We start from the raw sequence: 26,695 nt of genomic DNA, 5'->3' as shown, positions 1-26,695 counted from the left end.
ACTTAGTAATAGTGTTTGGCATATAGTAGGTGCTATATAAATGCTGAAGAAGGAGGAAAAAGGAAGGGAGGAGAAAGAGAAAGAGGAGAAAGAGAAAAAGAAATGAAGAAAATGATGATGACTGGTCCAGAATGACGAAATCCAAAAATACTCCATAGCTCTATTTGTAGCTATGAGGGGAAATGATAGGAAGAGACAAATAAATAGCCCTTGGATAACTGACCATTCAATATAAATATTTCATGAGTCTGAATTATGTTTTAAAAAATACAAGAGATTTATTAAGCACTTAGTGTGAAATACTGGAGTAGGTGTTATGAGAAAAATACAAGAATGAATGAAACATTGGCCCTGTCCTCCAGGAACATGTAATCGAAAGGTCCACAAATAACTATAACACAAAACACTACACAGCAACTGCACATGAGAGGTACAAAGCACTCTGGGATATCCGAGGGAAAAGAAAAACATCTGGCAATGCCATGTGCATTAAATGAAAAGATTTGTCTACACATTCACAGAGCAGCTGTATTTGGAGAACAATGTAGATTCAGGCTATCATTTTAAGGACTGGGACTCAAAATGTCTCTTGCCTGAACCATGGCCTGCAGTCTGATAAGAAAAATAGAAAATATGGCCCCATTACTAAAAGAAACTTCCTGAGAAGTGGTGGCAAGGATTGAGCAAGCAACTGTAATTGTCACTATTATAATAAAGTCAAAGTTTTCTGTTCCATTTTCTCTCTTCAGCTTGTGAAGTTGGGGTAAAGGAGTTCAGTAGTCAGTGAAGAGAGAATATGACTTTTTTCCTCATTTCAAATCAGTCATCCTCTACATTGTGATATGAAAATGTAGCATTCTCAACGCTGTTTGCATTGCTCTTTTTGTGCATTTTTTTGTTCCCATGTATTTTGATTCCATACATCTATAGTCTTTCACTGGTGGTTGAACTAGACTCTAGTGGTCAACTGGTCCAGCCACCTCATTTTATTGATTAAAAAAACCTGAGGGTCAGAGAAGGGAAGGGAACTATTTCGAAGGTCAAACAGATAGTAAGTAAAAGAACTTGAATTCCAACATGTCTTTCTGACCTCATGTCCAATACTTGTATTCATCTTTGTTATTTCTAATATTATATTGTATCACAAATGACTTTCTTTAACGTTAACTATAAATTTAATTTTGATTATGCAATTTGTGGTTATAGTAAGGATGAGTGTGATTTTTACAAGGAAAGAAACAGGTATAACTCTGCCTAATGTTTTTAATTAGATCTGTGAAGACAGAGTGCTAGGTGAACCAATATTGGGGGCAATTAGTTCAATCAGAACAATTTTTATAAATATCATAAGGAAATTATAGTGAAATTTGGTAACTTTATGATAGGGTTTGATTATGTGGTATGAAAAGCCATTTCTGCATGGAACAAAGTTACAACGGTCTACTTTATTTGGGAATAATTATATAGGATACAGTTCCATTAAAGCTTTTGAGCCCTATTGTAGCTCGCTTTCAAGAGAACTGACTTCCTTTCCCAAATTCCTTCCCTCTATTCTTTATTTCTTTTTTTATCTTGTATATAACGTTTATATACATCGTTGCCTCCATGCTGTCTTCCTCATTAGACTATTTGTTTCTTGAGAATGGGGACTTTTGCCTTTGTATCCCCAGCACAGTACCCAGCACATAGTAGGTACTTAATAAATTCCTATTGCCTGTCAGGTCCCCAGACCTAGTGACCCATGGCAGCAATTGATCTTTGACTTCAAATTTCTGTGACGATTCCAAGTCTTTGATGGCATTTCTGCCTAGGACTTCTGACACGAAGCAACCACTCTGAGTTCTCATGGCAATAGAAACAAAGATCGTGTGTACCCCAGGCATTAACAGTATCACACAAGGAAATGAAACAACCATATATAAGAGACCCATGAATGCTAATCCACACACTTGGAAAATTGATGTTACCTCATGAATGTTGATAAGCCATGAATACTGATTGTAGGTTAGTGCTGACCTGCTTCAAGGACTAGTATTTAAGGGCCTGGATTTGGCATTGTGGCTCTGCTACTTCTGACTTATAATGGCCCTGATAATCACTTACCCTCCCCTCGTCTGTCAAATGTGGGAGTGGGGGTGAGGGGGGCAAACAGGGTGACCTATGAGATACTTTTAACGTACACATACACACATGTGTGTATACATATACATGTGTGTCTATCTATCCATCCATCTATCTGTGATTCCATGATCCTGAGAGAGAGCTGTGAGATGAGACATTTCTGATATTTATACTAAACTATGAATTTTCTTCAGTAAAGATGTATTTATGATGTACGTATATGAGTCGGGCTTTTCAGGTTTTGAAAGGGCAAAGAGTCTAGAAGTCAGGTAATATTTGCCAGCCACAACACTTTATTGCTTAAAATAGTTCTGTCAAATAAATTCAACACATTTTCACTTACTAAATGAACCCCAAATCCTCTGCTACACCTAGTACCTTGTAGGGCCTTGCAAAATACTTGACAATTGACTGATAAAAACCCTGCATCCTTTAGAGGTGCAGAAGTATCTGAAGTAAGAGCCATTATATTACAGGGAATTTTGAGGATATGAAGATATTTTGGGAAAGTACTTCTAAACTCTTCACTACAAGATGACATTTTTTTTCATATCAAAAGAATTCTTTAGATGTATTTACTTTTTATTCTTTTTGGTGCTGATGGGGCTGACAATTTCCTTGGTTTATGTGATAATTTGGACTTTAAATTCTAGCTGCCAGTGTTCCTTTTACAGACACCTGCATTTCTTTTAGGTTGCCTGATGTCTTTGTCTTCGACAAAGCATAGTGTCTTGCAAAGTACACTGGACAAGGAATCAAGATATCTAGGATATAGACTTGGTTTATTCTTGAATTCTTTTACCCTCTGAGGTAGCTAGGTGGCACAATGGATAGAGTGTTGGACCCAGAATGAGGAAGACCTGAGTTCAAACCTAGCATTAGATATTTACTGACTATGGGACCTTGGTCATTTAACTGTCATCTGCCTCAGTCTCTTCCTCTATAAAATTAGGTTCACAATAGATCCTATCTCTCAGGGCTGTTGTGAAGGTCAAATGAAATATTTATAAAATACTCTGTCAACCTCAAAGTGCTATATAAATGCTTTAAAAGTTTTCTAGCTCTGCCACTTTCTAGTTCTATCACCTTGGACAAGTCACTTAGCATCTCTGGGTCTCATTTTCTTAATCTTTCAAACAAGGTTATTGGACTAAATTATTTAGAAGGTCAAAATTCTATGATGCTAGGAAAATACTTAGCATTCTCCTTGTTTATAAGGCATGTAATTCTTGAGCCTGGACAAAACTCAGATTCTCTTGAAGCAGCTAGTTTTATAAAATAAAGCATTGAGAATTCTTCCCTTAGCCCTTATCTTTCCTTTCTCTTATGACCCACCTTTATAATAAAGGAAAAGGGAGATGGGATGTGAATTTTTGTGAGGTTCTACCTGATTTCAGTCCTGGTACCCTCGTGAAGCTGCATGAATCATTCAATTAGTGTACTCAGGAGAGGAGGAAGAGCTATTTTCTTATTTGTTTCATTTTGCTTCCTTCCTGTGTTATGGACTGCACTCCCCCTCAGTATGTGCTGCGACAATAGTAGTTAGCCTTGTGCATTCAGCAAAGGGCAGCAAAGTAACTTTAGAAACTTAGTTGATGCTCAAGAAAAACAAAACCAAAATGAGACCCATGAAGTTCCACAGTCACAAATTTCCAAGGTGATGAAGTTCAAAAGTGTGTCTTTCAGAGGTTCTTCTAAAGGTGCTTCATATGTTTCAGCTCATTTTGGCACCAAAGGAAATGAACTCATTTTCATTTTCTAAGTTGGGGAGGAGTCCAGGAAAAATCCAGCAAGCTTATTATGTTGCTGCATGTCTCCCCTTTACTTCTCCCACTTCCCCACCCCCTCATGCCACAAGCGATGCTGAGATCTTTGATGTTGTAGGAAGCATATTTTGCCAAGTTAGGAGGTTTAATGAATCTGTTTTCTATTGTGTTATAATATAAATTGGAAGCTGATGCTTTAAATCAGTCAATCCCCCCATCTTTGTTGGGTTTCTGGATTGTGTTTATAATTTAGTGAAGAGGAATGAGTTCATAAGATGTTTATTATTCACAATTATTTGTCAGGGTTAGACTGTCCTCTGCTCTGGATGCCCGTCCTTAGTCTCATGGCCTGGACCAGATTTAGGGAAGTTTCTGGATTAGTTTTCTTTAAACCAACGATGGAAATTTATTCTAGGCTTCAGTACTATCCTATTTTAGCTCTATCTATGGACGATGTGAATTGGTCAGTACATGATTGAAGGGAGTGAAATTGCTACAGTTTCACCTCCACGGACCATCTGGCTCCCTTAATGTTCATCTGGTCCCATTAAGAGACAAACCAAGGGTTGAGGTGCCAGTTGGGGGACAGAATGTATCAGAAAATCAACAGAATTTGCCATAGTAGAAAGAAAGGTATAAGCACAATACTGGAATTAGGTGCAAATAGAACCAGAGAGACGAATGATATTGATCTGTCTGCATTAAGAAATCCTTAGTTTGATATCAAGAGGTTAAAAATCAAGGAATTTTATGAAGCATTCCATGAGGGGATCACTTCTTATTTCCTTTTTATTTTATTAAATGTCTGATTAATAACTTAACATTAAACATTAATGCAGGCACCTTTATGTTTAAGAAATGTTTTTCTCTGATGTATTTACTTTCTCTAATTCCCCCTGATATTTTGTCCACATTGGAAATTAAGAGACTGGATCAAGAAAGAAATTTGGTTTCTAACAAACTTCCTCACTGGGTCAAACTAACAGTCTGTCCAGCTCAGTCTTGACAACTGCGTGACACAAGAATAGACAAGTTACAGCCCAACAGTTAAATCTGGCCTGTTTCCTGTGCCCTAAATACAGTTTTATTTTAAAAAGTTAAAAAAAAGAACATTTATAGCTTGCTGCCTTACAAAAACAGGTGGTGGGTCAGATTTGGCCCACAGGGTTAGAGTTTGCCAACTCCTGCATTACAGGAGGGTTTGCAGTTCTATCCAATGTCATCACCTTAAAGATTAGGCATATCACAATCAATAGTTAATCATCCAACAAGCATTTATTAAGCCCTTACTATGTGGCAGGTGCTATGCTGGTGATACATAATAATCCCTGCCTTCCTGGAACTTATATTGTAATGGTGGAAGACAATACATGAAAAGGAAGATGAAAAGTTGGAGCTTGAGGAGGGAAAGGGCCAGAGATTTCAGGAATGAGTGATAACTTGTCTAGGCCCATCACCAAAATGAAGGTTCCAGGAAGAACACACCAATAAAAGAAAGGAAAAATGGAAACAGAGTTAGAAGGTAGTGGAGGCAAAGTGGCCAAATCCAGAGAATCAAGGGTGAATGGTCTGAAGCCCTTCCCCAAAATGAATATTCCAGGAACACCCACAAAGTTCCTCAAATATGGATAGATAGTAGAAACAAATCCATGAATTTATTTACATTCTTCTTGAATGTAAGTACAACTTCTTTTCAGCCTATTCCTTCAGCTGAGATTCCATATATTTCCACCCACTGGGTCAAGTGGTACTTTATTTTATTTGAATTTCATCTTCCAGCTTCAAGGGGTATTCTGTAGTTGTAGGGTTTGGTGAGCAATCCCACTTCAACCTACTTAAACCTTTTAAGAATTTACAAATGACAATCATATCCCCCTAGCTCCCCCCTTTGTTTTTCAGATTGAAATATTATTATTGTCATTATTTTAGCATACCCTGACTCAGAAGTCATTCCATTCCTTTGACTAAGATGTCCTTTGGATTTTTAGCGCCATTATGTCTTTTATGAAGTACAGCAACCAGAATGAGTGCAGAATATCCTTTGTTGGCACCCAATGGTTTCTAATAAAGATTTTCCATTTGATTTTCAGTTTCTTTTCTAATAAATTTTTTTGGCTTTTTTCTGTCCCTGGAGAAGTACCTTGGACTGATGTCTTCTGGGAAAGATCTAAGAGCTAGCAAGCATAATAGCCAGTATTATATAGTACCCTAAGGTTTATAAAGCAATATATAGTACGTAATATTTTCACATATTTTCTGTATTATCTATAGTGACTGACCATAAATGATAGCCTCTCATTTTATAACTATAGTTTGGACTATTTTTTCTGGTCACAGACAACTAGGTGGCATGGTGGATAATGTGCTGGGTGAAGAGTAAAGAAAGACCCATCTTCCTGAGTTCAAATCCAACCACAGACACCTAATAGCTGTGTGACCCTCAGTAAGTCACTTAGCCTTGTTTGCCCCAGGTTCCTCATCTGTAAAATGAGTTAGAGAAGGAAATGGCAAACCAATCTAGTATCTTCTCCAAGAAAACCCCAAATGGGGTCACAAAAGTGTCAGACTTGACTGAAATACCTGGTCATAGTGAACTATACCTGCTACTTTTTTGTCTACTCCACTAGAACATAAGTCCCTTAAAAATACAAACCATTCCATTCTTTGTCTCTGTGTCTCCTGGGCCTATCAGAATTCCTGGAATATAGTGGGCACTTGATAAATGCATGGTGACTTATTGATTGATTGACTGATATTCACACTACTTCAGAAGACTTTTCTGAGATTATCCCTACTGGGTTGACTGGAGAGTCCCGAAATTTTAGTGTTACATATGTATTTGAAGATTTTCTGATGAACATCTTCCAGATAATTTATTAAAATACTAGATAACACTGGTTCTTGCTCTAATTTCTCAATAACTATATTGTTTATAGCATTCTACTGGGGGAAGTGTTTTTTTTTTTAATTTTGCTTTTTGATGTCTTTTTTTCTCCCCTTCGGTAAAAAAAAAGCATTTCACCCACCACTACATTTCAAATGGGGCGGCTAGGTGGCGCAGTGAATAGAGTGCCAGCCCTGGAGTCAGGAAGACTTGAGTTCAAATTTGGCTTCAGACATTTAACACTTACTAGCCCTGTGACCTTGGGCAAGTCACATAACACCAATTGCCCTGCCTTCACCCCTCCAAAAAGCACACAAAAAAGCATTTCACCTTATCACAAAGTAACTCAATATTTTGAAATAACCTTTGGTATGGAATCCTTTAAAAAAGCTTTTTGAGAGTCCAAATGACCAACGGAGAATACAAATCTGCAAAAGCATCAATGTAGTTAACGATAAGAATGTTTTGATCATCCTCAGAAATAAACTGGCATACTAGACTAGGGAAAATTAAAGAATATTACATCTAGATGGGACCTTAGAAATATTCTAAATCAATTCTTTTATTTTACAGATGAGGAACTGATGTTTACCAATGGAAAATGACGTTACCAAGGTCACATGGTGAACTAGTGACAAAGCCATCAGGAGACCCTAGTTCTTTCCATTTCCACTCCAATGTACTACTCTCATTACATGCTGCCACATTCTTCACAGATATGTTTTGAAGTATAAGTTAACCTCTAAATCTCATGATAAGTGCTGCAATGAATAATTTTTAAAAATAAAACTTCAACTTTCATGGATCGTTTTTTTTATTAACACTGCTTGCTTTTAAGCATTATCTTCACCAAGCGATGTAACCCAAATTTGATCTTTTGGTTTCACTGTGATTCCTTTTAAACTTAAAATTAAATAAATGCTCATTAAAAATACAATAAACAGATCAAACACTAAAAGTTCCCTAGAATAATCTCTGTTAATGAAAATGTGGCAGTAAGTAGCCATCATCTTGCTTTATTATGCCACATGTGAGACCAATAATGGAACACAGACATCTACCCCGTGGAGCTAAAATTGCAGGCATGTGCCTGTTTTTATTGTCCAATTAGTTACAGAGACTTCTTTCTCTGTTTCTGCTGAGTCGAGATTTTATATCCAGTGACCAGAATGAGCTGTAGTCTTGGAGAGAAAGCCCAGAGAAAAATGGCATATATAGTAGAAGAAATCATTCATCTGCCCTAATCTCCATGTCTCCAGTAAAAATGAGACTCCAAAAAAGTAGTCATTTTTGAAGGAAGAAGACACAGTTCAGGAGTTATAATGTACATTGGATTCATGTCACCCTCTCCCCTCTTTTAAATGAGTATAAATTGGTATTTTGATAGATGTGCAGCAGACTGTTAGGAAATCCTTTCTAAATGTCAAAAGCTTTATATTGGTCTCACACTGAGAAACTAAACAAAAACCCAAAAACTTTTGACTAACTTATGAACTTTAATGAATATCAAAAATAGGCCCTTATCTTCCTGTGCCTGGTATAATTCTTCTAATGAGCAGGATACTCCGCCACTCTATATTATATAATGGAAATGGTACAGGCTCGGTGTCTGCCATGGATTCCCAGGAGCATCGATGGGCCAATATTTTTAAGCATCCTGAACTTTGAAGGCCTGCTTGGAACATTGCTGCTTAGTTTAGTCTGCTGTCTGGAGACTCTTTACTCTCTGATTGCTTACCCAGCAGAATATTAAGAGCACAGGGAAAAACCTCGCCACTACCTATATCAATGAAGAGTTAATGTGAACTTATAAGAGTAGTTTTAGGGGGCCTATGGTCTGGGAGCTACAAAGCTAGATGTATGAAGGGAAAAAAAATTACTAGATTTTTTAAAAAAAGGAATTTAATATTAACTTGGTTCTCTACTTTGTACCAAACAACTTTCAAAATTGAGGATAGAATTCTTCCAGGTAATGGGTTCTCAAATCATAGCTCCCCAGGGAGGAACTGACTTAGGGAACCTTTACCTTTGAAGCCAGGGTGTCCTTGACAGACTCCTAACTTGGGGTTCATGAATTTGTGTTTTTAAATATATTTTAATAACTATTTCAATTTAATAGGCTTCCTTTGTAATCTTGTATTTTATTCTAAGTGCTTATAAATATTTTTCTGAGAAAGGGTCTATAGCCTCCCATAGGAGGTCAAGTTTCCATAGCCTGCCAAAGAGGTCAAAAAAGAATTAACAATTAAGAAGAATTTAAAATTAAAAGAATCAAGAATCTCTGTTCCACCCGGAAACTACTTTCTGTTAGAGCTCAGTCAACTAAAGGTGTCGCAGTGGTTAGAGTGCTGGGCCTGGAGTCAGAAAGAACTCATCTTTGTGAGTTCAGATCCATTCTTGGATCCTTCCTAGCTGTGTGACCCTGAACAAGTCACTTAACCCTGTTTGCTTAGTTTTCCTCATCTGTAAAATGAGCTGGAGAAGGCAATGGCAAACCACTCCAGTATCTTTGTCAAGAAAACCCCAAATGGGGTCATGAAGAGTTGGACACAATTGAAAAATGATCAAACCACAACAAAAACAATTAATGTTCAATATTCTGCAGTACTATGATTGTGACCCTGAACCCCACAAACTGTATGTAGGTGCCTTGTTTCTGGCAAACAACCATTCTTTCCTTATTTTCTCCATACCCAAGATGGTGCTTTTCTCAGGGTACTTATTTATTTACAAAGTAAAAGACTACTTTAAAAAAACACAAAAATAAGATTTCATTGATTAAAAAAAGGCATCTAAAAGAATTCTACCTAGCAATCAGATCAGAGGGCTCACAGCTTTTTAAACTATCCTTAATTAGTTACTATTTCCTTAAGCAGAGTGGTTGGCCATGATTTCCCCCCGCCTGGGTCTCAGAACATTCTGTTTCTGTACAGTTTAAAAAAAGAAAAGAGAAGGGTGTCTTGTCCTTTTGAATACTATCCTGATTTGGAATCAACATAGCCAGACACTATGGATGAAATTCATACATCTGGGTCATACATCTGGGACATCCATAGCCTATCCAGAAAGCTCTTGATTGATGGTATGCTTTTCATACTTTACCCATATCTTCTCACTTTACCCTCTAGAGAAGTAGTTATGTTCCTGCTTCAAGGGGATAATATCCCATGACTCTGGGTACACTACTCCAAGGACCAACAGTACATAATCCCCAGTAATATATAATGCACAAACTGCACTGGAATGTATTCCTTTTCCAGCCCCAAAAGACCCTTCTTTCTTTATTTCTTCTTTTCTTTTTAAAAATCACCTCCATACTACTGTGGTTTACATTAATATTGATGGTTTGGGGGCTTAATTCTTTCAAGTTCTTAGTTTTACTTTACTTTAATCTTAAAATTAAGTAAGTGCTCTCCATAAAATAAAGGAATACAGTATTAAAAGTTCCCCCCAAAGAAGTTCCATTAAGGAAAACTAGAGCAGTAAGTCATCATCTGCTTTCACATGTCACCCTCCAGGCCTGCAACTTGGCTGTACCCATTTTCTCTTTGCCCTTCTCTGTTGGTTGTATATTGTTTTTCCTTGTCAGACATCAGATGAAGAGTAGGAGAGGGAGAGATGATTCATAAGCACTCTATGCCAATGTCTTTGAAATAAACATGTTGAGAATGGGCAAAGGGCTCTTCTGAACAGCTGGCAAGTTGCCAGTTTACTCTTTCTTCTCTATCCATATGTTCCTTCTCAGTATCACTTTTTTTTCAGACTCTTCTTGGCTATTTGGAATGGAAGAGCTCTACAGGACCAGGATGAGACATTTCTCTGCCTCCCCTCAGGTTTCAGCAACAACAACTTCACGGCTGGACTTTGGGACTGGAGAGAAGGTGGGCTTTAGTAACTCTCATCTTTATCATGACTTGGTGCTCCAGCATTAACCTTGGATATGGGCCTAGTAGATTGCCAGGGATTCTAGGTGACTTTAGGGGAGTGGTATTGACATGATACATTTTGAAGTAGTCAAGGAAACCATGAACTCACATGCATGCAATTCTACATATGTATGCATATATACATACACAGAGGTAGAATACAGAATGCTATGACATTGAGATAATTAAATAGACTAGAACAAATTGCAAATAAGCATCGTTTTGTGTACATCTGATTCTAGAAAATGCATTCTGGCCACTAAGTGATGTCAGAATAAAGCAGTGGAAGACAGTAACTTACCCACCACCGGTGCCTCCATTTTTGCTGAAATGAGTTCGAGGTTCACTGGATGCCAGCTTCAAGAGCTCATTCCACTCTCGCTCCCACTCTTCTTCAGTATAAACTAACCCTGACTAAGGAAAAGGAAAGTGTATGTTTTAGGAGATGCAATTGAAGCAGACTGGTAGTGGTCACCTCACCCCTAACACTTGATGAAGGGAACAGAAGCTAGTACAGCAAAATGGATAGGGCATTGGGCTTGCAGTCTGGAAGATGTAGGTTCAAATTCTGCCTCTGATCTTTTGGGCTGTATAGCCCTGGGCAAGTCATTTGCCATCTGTTTCTTCATATGTCAAAAGAGGTGTTTGGAGCTGATGGCTTCTAAGGTCCCTTCAAGCTCAAATCTACAATCCTGTAAAACTGCCATTGGAAGCAATTACAAATATTGCCTTTGGATCATCTTGGTCCATTCTGAAACATGGCATAGAGGTAAAGGCAAAAGGGTCTTTGGTAGTGACTGTGTATTTATAGCTGTCTCTGATTTATTTTTCTCCTTTGTTGCTAGTAAAAATTTAAAAAAAGTCTTGAATCTAGACTATTTGCTATAGGGAGTTTTTTCAGCAATAAGGAGTCTGACCTTAGGCAGCCTTTAGGGCAGGATATGGTCTAATAATAACTTGCAGGTTGTTCCAGTTTGAGGTATCCCATTAAATCTTAAATGGGTCCAACATGGACTATGTTGAAATAATAAGTAGTTTCTTCTTCTAGAAAAGTCAGATCTAGGTTCTACTATGAAATCACTTTGTGTAACAGGAATAGAACAACATTTGGCATGACAACGGAATAACTCAAAAAGGAAACAAACAGCTTTTACCCAAACTCTATCCCTTCTTGCTTCTTTTCTCTAAGTCATGCAGTCTTTATATAACTCCTCTGGGTAGGAAGGAGGTCCCCCCTCCCAATTGTGCAGAAGGGAAAATGGAGACCCACAGAGAGAAATTGATGTATCCAGGGCCACACAGCAAAGAGCTATCTTACCACAGAAGAAAGCCCTGGCCATTATTTGGTTTTAAATGGCTATATGGTCTTACTATATAAAATATGCACCGCTATAACAAGTAAGATAGACTCTGCTCATCCTTTCAATCTATGTCTAAAAACTGACCAGTAACAAAAAAGATCAGCTAAAATTTATATAGTACGTTCTACTTTCTAAGTAATTTGCTTGTAAGTGGGAATTCTTTGTAGAATTGGTTTCAGACTATTTCTGGATAGAATCAGTATTTTGTCTTTTCTAAACTAGTGAATGAATTAAAATGTCCCAAATGAGAACATTTAACATTGTGATTTTTCATCTGTTTCCCTCCCTTATTAAAAGAGTAGAGATTTCCTAACCACACTTTCCTCTTATATTTTCATTTCATTTTCTATGTTTTGTTTGGTTTGAGTATAAACTCCACGAAGGCTGGGATCGTATCAATTTTTTTTTTTGTATCACTCTTAATTCTTCACACAGTGTTCTGGATACAATATTTATTAAGTGTTTTTTGAATGAATAAAAAACAAAAATAAAAAAAAATAATCCATGTCTGGTTTTAGGGAAATTTTTGTGTGGCCTTTCAGTCTTTAGAATAGGAAGCACTATTATCATTAGCCAACAAAAATTATAATTTCACTAGCCATAATTGTAGTGTAGAGGCAGCTAGGTGGCACAAAACATGCAGTGACAGGTTTGGAGTCAGGAAGATTTATCTCCCTAAGTTCAAATTTGGCCTCAGACACTTACTAGCTGTGTGACCCTGGGCAAGTCAGTTAACCTTTTTCGCCTTAGTTTCCTCAACTATAAATGAGCTGGAGAAGGCAATGGACAAACGACTCCAGTATCTTTGCCAAGAAAACCCCAAATGGGAGCATGGAGAGTCGGACACTACTGAAAATGCCTCAAGAAAAACATATGTATATATGTGTATGTATATTGTGACTAATGCCCATAAGTTATCCTAAATATAGGAGGTAAGACCATTGTTGATATTTTCCTACTTCACAAATGTCATGGATTATTTATTTAATCAGATTTTCACTGAAGGTAAATTATTCTAGTTGAAGGTTGCAAAAGTATTTATTACAATTTTATTCATAAGGCTAATTGTTATTTTTTAACCTCCCTTTTGATGTGCCAAGAAATCTTATTAGGGAAATTAATCAAATACTCCATTAAGAGGAGAGCTATGAGAAACTCAGTTTATTAACTTGGTGATTATTGATGGAATTAACTATGGCAAATGCACATATACATATACATATATACATACACACCTACATACTATGCATATAAATACTATGTATTCTTTCTAGCCCTCAGAAGGTTATGCCCAGTCAAAATCCAGTGATAATGATAGTAATATTAAAATAACTCATTTTCCAGTGTTTTATGCTTTCCTCCCAGCAACTCTATGGAAGTATTATTATTCTCATTGTCAGAGGAAGAAACCTCTCAGTTTCAGAAGAGCTAAGTCATTTACTTAAATTACTCAGTGAATAAAGGGCAGAGTTGAGACCTGGACTTTGGTCTTCTGAGAGAACAGAATTATATCTAGCATTCTTTACACTAAGCCACATTGTTCTAAATACATGCTTTTTAAGGAAATTCATTTTTTTTTTCCAGGGACATAACAAAAAGTGAAAACGTTATCCAAAAATAAGACATGGATTCCTTAGTGATAATAGAATACTCTCTAGGGTATGTGCCCTAAGGACCTTTCCAAGTAGGGAAGTTTTCAGTGCAATCATCCTAAGCCCAATCATTTTTTTGCAGGGGGGAAGGGGCCCTCCACACTGCTTACTTCTGCATAGTGACTCAGGGAGACATTATCCAGGGAGAAGGAAACTCTGGAAGCTAGTTCTAAGTATGGCTCCAGGTACATAGGTATTAAATAAAAACATAACTCTTCCATTCTCATAGTCCTAGGACTGTTTCTATGTACCATACACTTCTCAAACCGTCCTTTGTGAGTATCTTTCCCCCTTCAAAGCTGCCCTTGACTTTGTCATGAAAATGTTGGCAGGGGAGGGCCCGCACACAGTAGGATTTGTCATGGTTCCTGCACTCTACCCAGGGATAGTCTCATTCACAAAGCAAGAGGAAGGAAAACTAAAAAACTTAGAGCTGTCAAAAAAATAAAAAGAGTGTGTGCATGTGTGTGTGTGTGTGTGTTGGGGGGAGGACTCTTCTAAAGCTTGCTCAGGGAGAAGATACAAAGGGAAAGTGGAGAAAGTGTCTGACTTTAGAGGGAATAATACCTGCTATGGACCAGAGAATTTGCTGCCCAACAAGGTTCCAAGTTGAAAAGTCAGAATAATTCAAGGTTCCCTATCAGATCTTTACCCAGTTGGTCACTTGGCTCTTTCTGGCTGGACAGAGATAAAAAAGGTGCTGGGATTTATCATTTCTAGTCTAAACAACAAGGTCAAAGACGGCAGTGAGATGCAGCTCTCCTAGGGGATAGTGCTTCCTAACAATTTCTCCATTGTCCTCTAAGAACTCTGGAGTGGCTGGCAGGGCTGCCCTGAAATTTACCTCCCTTTGCCAGAGGCTCTTCTTGCTCCTGACATTTTTGCTGTGGTGTTTTAATATGTTCTCTCCCCGGTGTGTTGAAACTGAAGCCTTAATACTCTACTGAACCAATTTTAGCTTGGCGCCCAGGAAGATGGAAGACTGATTTATATGACCAGCCCCTCGGGCCTGTATTCTGAGCTCTGTTACACCCAACCCTGCCATCAGTCAGGAAGACGTGAATTACGCATCACTCATGGCTTGCTGGATGGTAAGATTAGGGCCAGGGTTTCTAAAACATCTCAGGGGGTACAAACCTCCTTATTCTGCTGAGTCTGTTGCCATCTCCACCTCCGCTTTAATGCTTCCCTTTCGGCTCCACTCCTCATCATGGTGTAGAGAGCCTTCCGTAAAACCAGGTCCCGGTCATGAAATCCCCACATGCCTATGGAGCAGAGGTATACTTGTGGTGAGAGGGCCAGAGAGTGGGAAAGGAAGAAAGGGGAACATTAATAAGGGGCTGCAAGAGCTATTAAGATCATGCCCAACACAGCCTTCCCATTTCTGCAGGGATAAAAACAATTTTGTTAATTAATTGCCAAATTCTCCTCATTAGCTAATGATTCTCTTTCATTATTTCTAAGCTCTCCTAATGGAACCCATTATGTAAACAGACTAATGAAGAAAAATACGACCTTTTAAGCAAGCTGATAGCCTAGTTTAAAAAACAACAGAAAACTATCACTACCTCAGTCTCTATGAATCTACTGGCAACTAGCTCTCAGATGACTTCAGCTTTACTACAAGGAACAAAATAGGTCTTGGGTTTAGGCTTAGAAATAAATTCTGTGCTGTGTAAGGTATGATGGGGGTGGGAGAATTGGACATCACTGAACCAATGACATGTATTGTCATAAGTTTCCAAGGACAGTCAATGAGAAACAGCAATAGGCATACAGCAAAGTTTAAATCAAGTGAATAAAATTGCTGGTGACAAGAGTCCTAAAGATAGGGGTGTCTATTTCTTCCTATGTGTATCTGCTTGCCCCTAGGAATATGTTTCATAGTAATCATCAAAGTCTCGGTCTAACAGGCTGAGTATGTATTCAGGGCCATAGAAAATTTTGAATATTGAGGTGGCAACAATTGCTACCTGAGAAATAGGCCTTGGATTGACCCTTAGCATTCACAAATGATGTATAAAGGAACCAGGATTTTGTTGGCGTAGGGAACTACTAATATGGGAATTCTAACTTGTCTCTTACCCAGTAGATGATTCCTAGGAAATTGGGTACTTGAGGTTACTTGCCAGGAAGTAACAGAGGTATCATTTGAATACTGGGCTCCTTTATTCCTAGCTCACTGTTCTATCCACTATGCTGCACTGATTCTACTCTTGATAACATATCTAGTACAAATAAAACAGGCTATCCTGATACTCCTATAAAATAGCTGAATCTGTCACATAGGTTCTCCTTTAACAATCCTGGTCATTTGTCACTTTGATATTTCAATACGAAAAGAAAACAAACCATTCAAAAAAAAACACATGTCATGAACTGGAGGCAATATTATTTTATATTGATTTTCCTGGAACCTGCTGTACTTCTTGGTGATCAATGTACCAATCTTTCTCAATGTAAAACCTTCCATTACAATTGAAACTAAGTCCTAACTCCCATTCTCTCACTACTCCCTTCACTTTCCCTCTTTCCCTTCTCCCACCAGCTCTTGCTTCCAAGTGACTAGGGCCGCAAGAGCTCGCTTCACTTCAAGAGGCCTAATAACAGTAGGACATCCAAAGGATGCTTGGCAAAAAGCAAACTGGAATAATCAGTGGAAAAGTCCAGCAACCAATGCAATTTGTGCCCTAGTCTACATGAAGAGACCTAAGGGTAAGTGGATAAGGTCACCTGTGGTTTCTACCTTTGAGCCCAGGAAAAAGCATTGTGTCTACAGCTTCACATTGGTGTTTTGTGGGAAAGAGAACTTTCTTTCTTCTTTTCTTTCATGAAATTCTATGTTGGGTCAAAAAACACTGTCCTTAACAATGTCTCACATCTACATGCTTCTTACCATAAACATTGTAATTACTCGCATCTAGGCTTTCATCATATTTAAATCTCCTAAATGGATTCCTTGCTCCCAGTTTCTCTCCCACCCCTTCAATCCATTCTTCACAGTGCGGACAACTAACCTTTCAAAGACTGCTGGACCAACACCTTAAGTGTTTTCCTGTTGGCTGAAGATAAAATGCTCTTTCAATTGACCAAATACTTACTAAGTGCCTATTATATGCAGAGAAATGTGCTAAGGGACCCAAAGACAAGAATGACTCATTTTCTTTGAAGAACTTACATTTTCTATTGAGGGTAAGAAGAATATAAGCATATGAGAAACATGTCAGCATAATAGAAGGTAGGGTGGCTATTACCTAAATACATGTGAGTATATTAAAAGGTAGAACACACATATAAATTATCTATATCTAAATATAAAGTAGTGAGCAATGGAGGAAAGAATATAACTAAACAAATTGCTTCAGGAAAATTTGAGGAGAGGGCACATTAAAGAGTGAAGACAAAGTGGAGGTGTCGGAGGTTTCACAGACAAGGCGGTCCTTCAGTTCGATCTTGAAGAAAGACGTGGATTTGGAAAAGCCAAGATGAGGAAGAAGGGCATTCCTGGCATGGGAGGCCCAATGCAAATAGATATAAGCAGATGATAGCATCTTAATTTAAGGAATAGTTTGCCTGGGATTTTTTGAGGAGAGCACAGTTTAAAAAAAACTTTGTCAAGATGGTGGAGTACAGGCTGGGATACAGATGAAGTCTTCCAACATTTTCCTCCAAACAACTTTGAAGTAATGCCTCAAATCAAATTTTGTAGGGAAGAGCCAACAAAAGGTCCAAGAGAGATACTTTTCCAGTCTAAGACAATTTAGGAGACCCATGGGAGATGTCTGTAACACTATAGTGGGTGGAGGTCTTGAGCATGGCGAGAGTAGCTGCAGTAGGTCTTGGTCAATGCTGCAAAAGCAGCAGCAGCTCAGATGTTAAGAGGGTTCTGGTCAGAAAGAGATGACAGAGGACCCTTTGCTAGCATTAGCTGTAGCTAGTGCTGACTGGAAACTCTATTGCCCTTAAGCAAATCCTGAGTCATAGTTCCAGCACAGAGAGGAGTGCTCTTGATCCATTATAGGGAAGCAGGGACCTGGTCACAGTTTTAGGGTCATGAAGAGCACAGCACTTGTAGCTACAGGAGACCTGGGGACTTGATCCAGGGCTAAGAGGAGCACTATACTTGAGGCCATATGGGGAGCAGGGGACTTTCTTGGGTAAAGACCAGAGGACAAACCAGGAAACCACACCTCTCCCAGGATAACACCACCTCGAAAGCATGGAAAACTTGCCAACCCCTCAAAACTAGCTCTGAAAACAGTAGCATGAAAATATCTGAAGCTTGGCACAGTATATCCCCACGCCCAGATGAACAAAGTACAACTATAATATAAAGTTCAAAGTAAAGACATAGGCTGGGAAAATGAGCAAACAAAAACAAAAAAAGAACTTGACCATAAAAAACTAGTTTGGTGGCAGGGAAACCCAAAGTATGAACTTAAAAGACAAGAATGTAAAAACAACTACAAGCAAAGCCTCATATAAAAATGCTGATTGGGCCCAAGGCCAGCAAGAATTCCTGGAAGACCTGAAGAATGAGATGCACGATAGGGGAAAATTGGGGGAAGAAATGATAGTGATGCAAGAAAATTGCACCAAAAAATTACTAAAGAAAATATCCTCTTTTTTTTTCTTTTTGGAGGGCAATTGGGGTTAAGTGACTTGCCCAAGGTCACATGGCTAGTAAGTGTTAAGTGTATGAGGCTGGATTTGAACTCATTTCCTCCTGACTTCAGGGCTGGTGCTCTATTCACTATGCCACCTAGCCACTCATAGAAAATATCCTCTTAAAAGAAAAAAATTGCCCCAATGAGAAGAGGTATAAAAATTAACTGAAGAAAAAGAATGCCTTTAACAGCAGAATGGACCGAATGGAAAAGTAAGCAGAAAAACTCACTGCAGAAAATAATTCCTTAAAAATTAGAATTGACCAAGTGGAAGCTAATGACTTCAAGAACCAATAAAACAAAATCAAAAGAATGAAAAAAAGAAGAAAACATGAGATATTGTTGGAAAAACAGACCATGGAGAGAGAATTTAAGAATTATTGGACTATCTGAAAATCATGATAAAAGAGAGCTTAGGCATCATATTTCAAGAAATTATTTTTAAAAACCTGCCCTGATATCCTAGGACCAGAAAGTCAAATACAATTTGAAAGAATCTGCTGATCACCTTCTGAAAGAGATCCCAAAATTAAAATCTCCAGGAATATGATAGCCAAATTCCAGAGCTTCTAGGTCAAGGAGAAAACATTGCAAGGAATCAGAAAGAAACAATTCAAATATCATGGAGCCACAGTCAGTATAACACAAAATTCCACAGCTTCTAAGAGGCAGAGGTCTTGAAATACGATATTCCAGAGGGCAAAGGAGCTGGGATTACAATCAAGAAAAACCTACCCAGAAAAATTGAGTAGAATTGTTCAGGGGGGAAATATATACTTATGAAATAGAGGACTTCCAAGAACCCCTGATGAAAAGATCAGAGCTGAATAGAAAATTAGACATTCCAATAGAAGCCCCAATAGAAGCATAAGAGGAATCAATAGTGGCTCAATAAAGTTAGGCGGTTTACATTCCTATGTGGGAGAATGATAACATGTAGATCCTAAGAACTTTATCATTATTAGGGCATTTAGGAGTCAGTATAAACAGAGGGAATGGGTGTGAGCTGATTATGTTAGGATGGTCTCCAAAAAAAAATGGAGAGGTGAGAAAGAAGGATGCACTGGGAGAAGGGGAAAGGGAGAGGCAGAATGGAGCAAATTTTCTCACATAAAGGAAGTACACAAGGAAGAGCTCCTATAAGGGAGAGGGAAACAGGCAGGGTGGGCAATGTTTGAACTTCAGTCTCATTGGAATTGGTTCAAAGAAGGAAGCATATACACCTTCAGTTAGGTATTGAAATCTATCCTAATAGGGAGATAGGAGGGAAAGGGGATAAGAAATATGCAGGAGGGGATTATATGAGGGTAGGATGATTTTGGGGAAGCAGTGGTCAGAAGCAAGACAGACTTTTGAGGAAGGTCAGGATAAAAAGAGAAAGAAGATAAACAGAATAAAATGGGAGGGAGGGAGGTAAATGCAGTTAGTGATCATATCTGTGAATGTGAATGGGATGAACTCATAAAAAAAAGCAAATAGCAGAATGGATTGGAAACCAGATTCCAACACAATATGTTGTGTACAAGAAGGTACACTTGGGACAGAAGTACCTACACAATCGAAATGAAAGGCTGGAGCAGAGTCTATTATGCTTCAGCTGAAGTGAAGAGGGCAGGGATGGTAATCACGATCTCAGACAAAGCAAAAGCAAAATTAGGCCTGATTGAAAGAGATAATAAAGGAAACTTCATTTTGCTAAAAGGTACTGTACATAATGAAGCAACGTCGAAAATTTTTACAGCAAGTTTCTCTGACAAACCTCATTTCTCAAATATACAGGGAACTGAGTCATAATTATAAACAATAAGAACCTTTTCCCAATTGATAAATGCTCAAAGGATATGAATAGGCAGTTTTCAAAAGAAGATATCAAAACTATATATAGTCATATAAAAATGCTCTAAATCACTATTGATTAGAGAAATACAAGTTAAAACAATTTTGAGGTACCACCTTATACCTATCAGAAATGACAAATGCTGGAGGAAAAGAGGGAAAAAAGTGGAGAGTAGTGAATTGGTCCAACCATTCAAGAACAAAAGATGGAGTTATGCCTAACAGGCTATAGAACTGTGCAAACCTTTTGATACAGTAGTACCACTACTAAGTCTGTACCCCAAAAGAGATCAGAGAAAAAGGAAAATTATCTATATATACAAAAATATTTATAGCAGTTCTTTTTGTGGAAATCGAGGCAATATTTGCCAATTGGGAAATGGCTAAACAAATTGTGGTATATGATTGGGATGGAGGACTGTTGTGCTACACTAAATGACAGGGGTGGTTTAAAAAAAAGCATGGCAAGATCTATATGAACTGATAATCCAAAGTGAAGAAAAAGCAGGAGATAACTATGCACAGTAACAACAATGTTGTAATGATCAACTATGGAAAAACTTGACTACTCTGATCAAGACAATGATTCAAGAGGGGTGGCCAGGTGGCGCAGTGAGTAAGAGCGCCAGCCCCAGAATCGGGAGATCTGGGATCGAATCCGGGCTCAGATACTTAGCACCACACACAGAATTAACTGGCCATGTAACCTTGAGCAAGTTACTTAACCCCAAATGCTTAAAAAAAAGACAATGATCCAAGACAATTCCAAAGGATCCATGATGAAAAGAATACTATCCACCTCCAGAGATAGAACTGATGAATACTGAGTGCAAATTGAAGTCTAATTTTTCTCACTTTTTAATTTTTTTTTTGCTTTTTTGTGTAAAATGACTAATGTGGAAATATATTTTGCATGGTTTCACATGTATAATTGATGTCAACTTGTTTCCTTTCTCAGTAAATGGGGGAGAGGTGGCAGGGAGGGAGACTACCTGAAACTCAAAATTTAAAAAGAAAAGAATGTTAAATATAAATAAATAATCATTATATCTTTAAAAAGTTTAGAAAGGTAAGTTGTAGTCATATTGTGATGGTTGAGAATACTGAGAGCATTTGTGTTTTATTTTCGAGCCAGTAGGGAGTTATTGATTTTTATTTTTAATCAATAGAGTAACATGGTCAAGTCTGTGCCTTTAAGGAGATTACTTTGGCAACTGTGTTAAAGATGGATTGGAGAGAAAAGAAATGAGAGACCTTCCAAACAAACTCCCTAACCTGGTATCCAGAGCTCCCCATAGCCTTTTTTCCCAAATGACCTTTCAAATATTATCTCCCACCATCTATCTGTTCACCAGCACAAATGTCCATTCCAGTCAAAGTGGTCTTCTAATTTTCCTTTAAATATTTCATTAGTATTCTTGAATCTATGCTTTGTTCATATTGTTCCTGATATATGTGATATACCTACTTTTTTCCTGCCACAAAGTCTTAATCAGCATCCAAAAGTCATTTCAAATTCTACATCTACTTTGCAGCTTCACCAGACTTCTTGTAACTCTTTATTTTATTTGTGTAATCTTCTCTTTGGAAAATCTACAGATATCTGATCATTATTGGACTCACCTAGTGAGGCAGCATGTAAGAGGCAGTTTCCATCCCCCGTTGTTGCCAATGGAAGAAGACGCTTGCAACTCGTACACACTGTTGACCACCAGTTCAGACGACCTGAAACGGAAAGTTACTTTACTGACAATGTTAATTCCAAGAAGCAGCAGTTGTGCTGTTAGTATGGCTCATATATGCCCTAGGATGTCAAAGGTAACCAGTAGGTGTTTACTAGTTAAAAGTTTCATAAAGAGAATTTTGGTTCACAGTTATACAAAGACTTTTCCAACTTCTTAAGTAAAATTTAAGGTTTTTTTTCCCTTTTGAGAAAAGGGTGAGCTAAATTTGACTTTCAATAAGCAGAAAAAGGTTAGGAAAATTTGAGTCAACTTCTCTTATATTATGTGACTCTCAGTCATTTAATAATAACTCAAAATGGCTTTTGGGGGACCAAAAAATCTTCATTATTAGTTCACAAGTGTTTTGTATTTAGTATTTGCTTCTGAATGATATTTTTAATCCTCATTTTTCTTATTAATCTTTTAAAATGAATATATATTTATTTATAAAAGTCTGTTCCAGGGCAAATCTATTAAAAACATTATTACTTTTACTTGAACCCCATCACGAAGTTCCACTTTGCCTTAATTTTCTACCCTAAAGTGGACATAAAATCTTTGATTTTCAACTTATCATGACAGTTAATAGGAAATATTTGAAAAGTGATTTGAGTGACTAAGAAAGGGTATGAGTCTTCAAAGAGAATTATAACTTATTAGGTTACCCCCTCCAAAAATATTTGGAAATAAATGTTTTTATATTATTTTTCATATTCGGATGCATGTAAGACCTCTCAAACTCAGTTAATTCTGTAAAATGGGATTGTTGTTCTCGATGGTTTCTAAATTTCTATAACCCAATTAATCTGAGGCATCCTTGTAGATAGACCAAGATTACAACTTATTCTTTATCTTGTGTGATATGTATAAAATATTGTTAAGGCTGGTATGTTGACATAGCTATTTTTACATTTCTCAATGCAGGCAAAGAAAAAGTGTAACAGAAAATCACTATTAATGATTACATATTTTTGATCTGGGTAATAAAATTTAGCAATCAACTTTTCAGGCATTTGATCTTGTAAATGACAGTTCAGTCAGTAATCAATGGTTAAACACTTTCACAAACATTAAAAAACAACTTGTTCTTGATTTTCCTTTTTTTTTGATACAAAGAAATAATAGTTAATGAGACTAGAAACTATGGGAGCAGTCATATTTAGCTACCCATATGCCATTTATCATCTTTACATGTTTTGTTAAAGAATAAGAAATGCTATTTTTAGAATACTGAAAATTTAATTTAGAATTAATGAGAATTATTATTGCCTATTAAATTACTGTATTAGTAAAAATTAATGTATAAAATTTCACCAGTATATCTGGTATACTAGATATCTGATCATTCTACGGAGTTTCTTGGTAAGACTTGATATGTACATTCTAATAATAAAAATTTTTAATACAAAAACTAGTCCCATTAACCATAAATTAAAACATCTGTTAAAGAATGACATTAACAAGTGAAACAGTCATACACAGTGCCAGCTGATAATCCTCACACACTTCTGATAATCATTTGGTACCCTCTCATAATTCAAAACAGGTCTTACTGAATTGAAATTAGATGTGCATTTTAGAACCTTGATTTAAAGTGCTACTGAATGGCCTTTGGGAGACGCATAATTGGAAATAACATGTGATCATTTTTAGCAACTCTTCTGTCTTCAGGCTGTGAAATAACAACCTGTCACCTGCCTTTGCAGAATATTTTTAAAAATAATAATCCACGCTGGAAGAAGCTAAAACTGGGTTGCCATTTAAAGTAGAAGACTGAGGCTTGCATGTTCCCTGATGATGGAACTCAAATTGCCCACTAACAAGGAAAGACCTAAGCAATCAAAGCTAACCTTGGGTTAATGTACGTGTTGAGTTTGCTGCTGGTTTGTAGAACATGCTGCCACTGAAAGTCATAAGCTACCATCTCAAAATTGAAGTTCCTCTCATTAACAGCCCATCACTGAAGTTCTTTTAGTATTGGACTTCTTGTCTTAATAATTGGAAGTTATATGCATCCAAATAAAATTCTACATATTCAAATATTCAGGCAGATGAAGGCTGTGGCTTTCTGCAACTCTGCAAGGAGGCTAGGGCCTTCTAAACTAAAAATATCTACGCAAGAGGGAGCTCATAACTAACAAATGTACTAATGCTGGATGCTGTGTGGGCAAGTTGAGAAGTCTGCAGCCTGTGGGCATGTCAATGTATGTGCTATTTTTAAAATTCAAAAACTGTGCCCAGTTACAGTGTCAAAGTGGGTCATTCATTCGAGCCTGGAGAAATTTCTCAGGCAGGGGGGACTGAGAGACCAAGGGTTCCTCTTCTATGTATCTTTGTAGCAGCATATCCTTGGGCAAGTTATGTATCATTGTGGTGATACATGGAAGAGAAGGAAAAACAGGATTCTTCTGTACTGGATTTCATGATTGTTTGCAGCATGCGACATTATGATTCTGCAAATTCTTTCTCCTAACCCAATGTATTCATTGGATTTTTTTCAAAATTCTTGTTTTTTTAGTGACCTTGGGAATATGTAACACACTAAATGTTCGTGAAAATACAATAGATTTTTTAATGATAATCATGATTCTCTTTGTATTTCTGTGAATATACTGTATTCTCCTGCCAGTGGTCCTTAACCTGGGATCTATGAACTTTAGAAAATCTATTTTGATAATTGTACTTTAGTAAAATTGCTTTCCTTTGTAGTCCTATGTATTTTATGTCATGCACTATTCTGATCAGCGCATAGGCTTCCCCAGACTGTCAAAAATGTCCCTGATACAAAAAAAAAATGTTAAGACTCCTTACCCTAGTAAACTATAATCTCACTGTCATCATTCTATTCGTAGCACTTAATGTGGGGTCTGGGACATAGTAGGAGCTTAATAAATGTTTGTTGATTGTCTGGTTTGAATTAGGGCAGAATCTGCCAAAGAAGAGAAAAATGCTATTGGATTCTATCACATGGGCACTACACTGCCCTCTCTGCAAATCCATGACATTTTCTCTACTGAGTTCAGCTCTACATTGTCAAACTGCCTTGATGTCTCTGTCTTGTCCTCCCCTTCCAATGATCTTTTATTGTAGTCCTCATAGCAAAGATCTACTGCTCCTTCCTCTTCCTTCCCCCAGTTCTTTTCCACTAAATCATAGACCCTCACATCTGCAGAGGAACCTTGGAGCCCATAGAGTCCAAATCTCTCATTTTACTGGCGAGGAAATCGAGTTGTTCTAGAAAGACCACACTACCTCATAAATATATATATATGTCTAGCTATCTCTACTATGCAGTTAATACCTTCTTCCTTCTTTTGGAATCTTACAATTTTCTGGAGACACTAAGCTATGCCACAACAAGAATTTCAGTTTCACTCAGAAAAATACTTTTGGTCTTTGATGCCTGAATAACAATACCTTATTCATAATAAGGCACTTTATAATTTTCCCTTTTTTCTCTCCAATTTAACAACATTTATTAAGTTCCTATTTTGCTGCAGTTTTCTGCCTTAAGAGGCCTTAGTGAGGATAGAGAGAATTCCAGTCATTGGGTTGGGGTGGAGGTGGGCATTCTTCCCAAGGACACTGGCAGGAGATGAAATGTGTATAGGCAACAACAACTGGTCCAATTTAGCTGGTATATAGAGTAGATGCAGCCAGGTTGCATAATGGATAGAGCACTGGGGCTGGAGTCAGGAAGACTTGAATTCAAATCCAGCCTCAGACATTGTATTACTTGTGTGACCCTGGGCAAGCCACTTAATCTGTTCACCTCAGCTTCCTCATCTGTAAAGTTGTTAAAAGGATCAAATAAGATAATATTTCTTAAGTGCTTTGCAGACCTTAAAGTATTATGCAAATGCTATTATTTATTATTGCTATTATTATCACACTAAGAAATAATGTATAATGAACCTCCATTTATTTAGAGTCAGATTATGAAAAGCTTTATTCCTCATGGAATTAAAGCTTCTATAGTACCTATCTGGGGTTTCCTTTTCTATACAGTTCCAATAGGCACTTTGTAATTTTAAAAACATTTCTCCTTATATCATCTCATTGGAGCCTCTGTGAAGTTGTAGAATCACTATTATGATCCCATTTCAAACACAGGGAACTTGAGGCTTAGACAAGTTAAGTGATTTGGCATAAGTCAATCAGTGGTATAGTCAGACAGAAGTTTTGATACTTATTCTGGTGTTATTTTCACCATATGATGCTGTCACACTATTGCATGCTATCTTAGGGGATAATATGTAAATCTCACTTGAATTATATCTTCCTTTCTTCCTCCCCTTCTGCTGCTGATGGTCTATTATCTTGTAATCTATAACACTTTCTAGCACTCAAATGACACATCACAAACTGCCTCAGATTGTAGATAACTATGTCTGTGCCTTATTTCCCCTATTAGGTTATAAACTTCTTGAGGGAGCTGGGACTGGATCTTAAACTTTTAAAATACCTTTAATAGTGCCTTGCTTATAGTGATGGCTCAATGAATATGAGACAAGTAAGTGAATGGGATTAGACATACTTTTGTTCCAAATAATTGTGTTAGAGGCAGTGTGGAATAGAGACTAGAGTGTTAGAGGTCAGAATCAGAAATACCTGGGTCAAAATTCTTCCTCTTATCCTGGCTCTGATATCAAGTCTTAACTTTTAATTTCTATGTGCCTCAGGCATTTCTCTGGAATTCATCTAATATGTCATAAACAGATTGTGGAACTGTAATCTGTGTTAGTGGATTGATTTACA

The 26,695-nt window shown here is 37.4% G+C and overlaps 1 protein-coding gene across 7 annotated transcripts in view; it reads right to left on the bottom strand.

The window, feature by feature from the left end:
• The window catches only part of OTUD7A (OTU deubiquitinase 7A), a 420,410-nt gene that overhangs the window by 58,496 nt on the left and 335,219 nt on the right, over positions 1-26,695 (bottom strand). For all 7 annotated transcript variants that reach the window (XM_069098405.1, XM_069098403.1, XM_069098404.1 and 4 more), the window contains 3 exons: positions 21,837-21,938; positions 14,848-14,975; positions 10,999-11,111 (listed from right to left, as the gene is read on the bottom strand). In XM_069098405.1, coding sequence (XP_068954506.1) covers positions 10,999-11,111; positions 14,848-14,975; positions 21,837-21,938 — 343 coding nt within the window. The remainder of the gene's footprint in view (positions 1-10,998; positions 11,112-14,847; positions 14,976-21,836; positions 21,939-26,695) is intronic.

This window comes from Petaurus breviceps, unplaced genomic scaffold, assembly GCF_028583685.1.
Source record: "Petaurus breviceps papuanus isolate PSGF00001 unplaced genomic scaffold, PetGlider_PUasm1.0 37, whole genome shotgun sequence".
Taxonomy (NCBI): Eukaryota; Metazoa; Chordata; class Mammalia; order Diprotodontia; family Petauridae; genus Petaurus; species Petaurus breviceps.
Note: the sequence above shows the minus strand (reverse complement) of the source record. Positions and strands in the feature narration are given on the sequence as shown.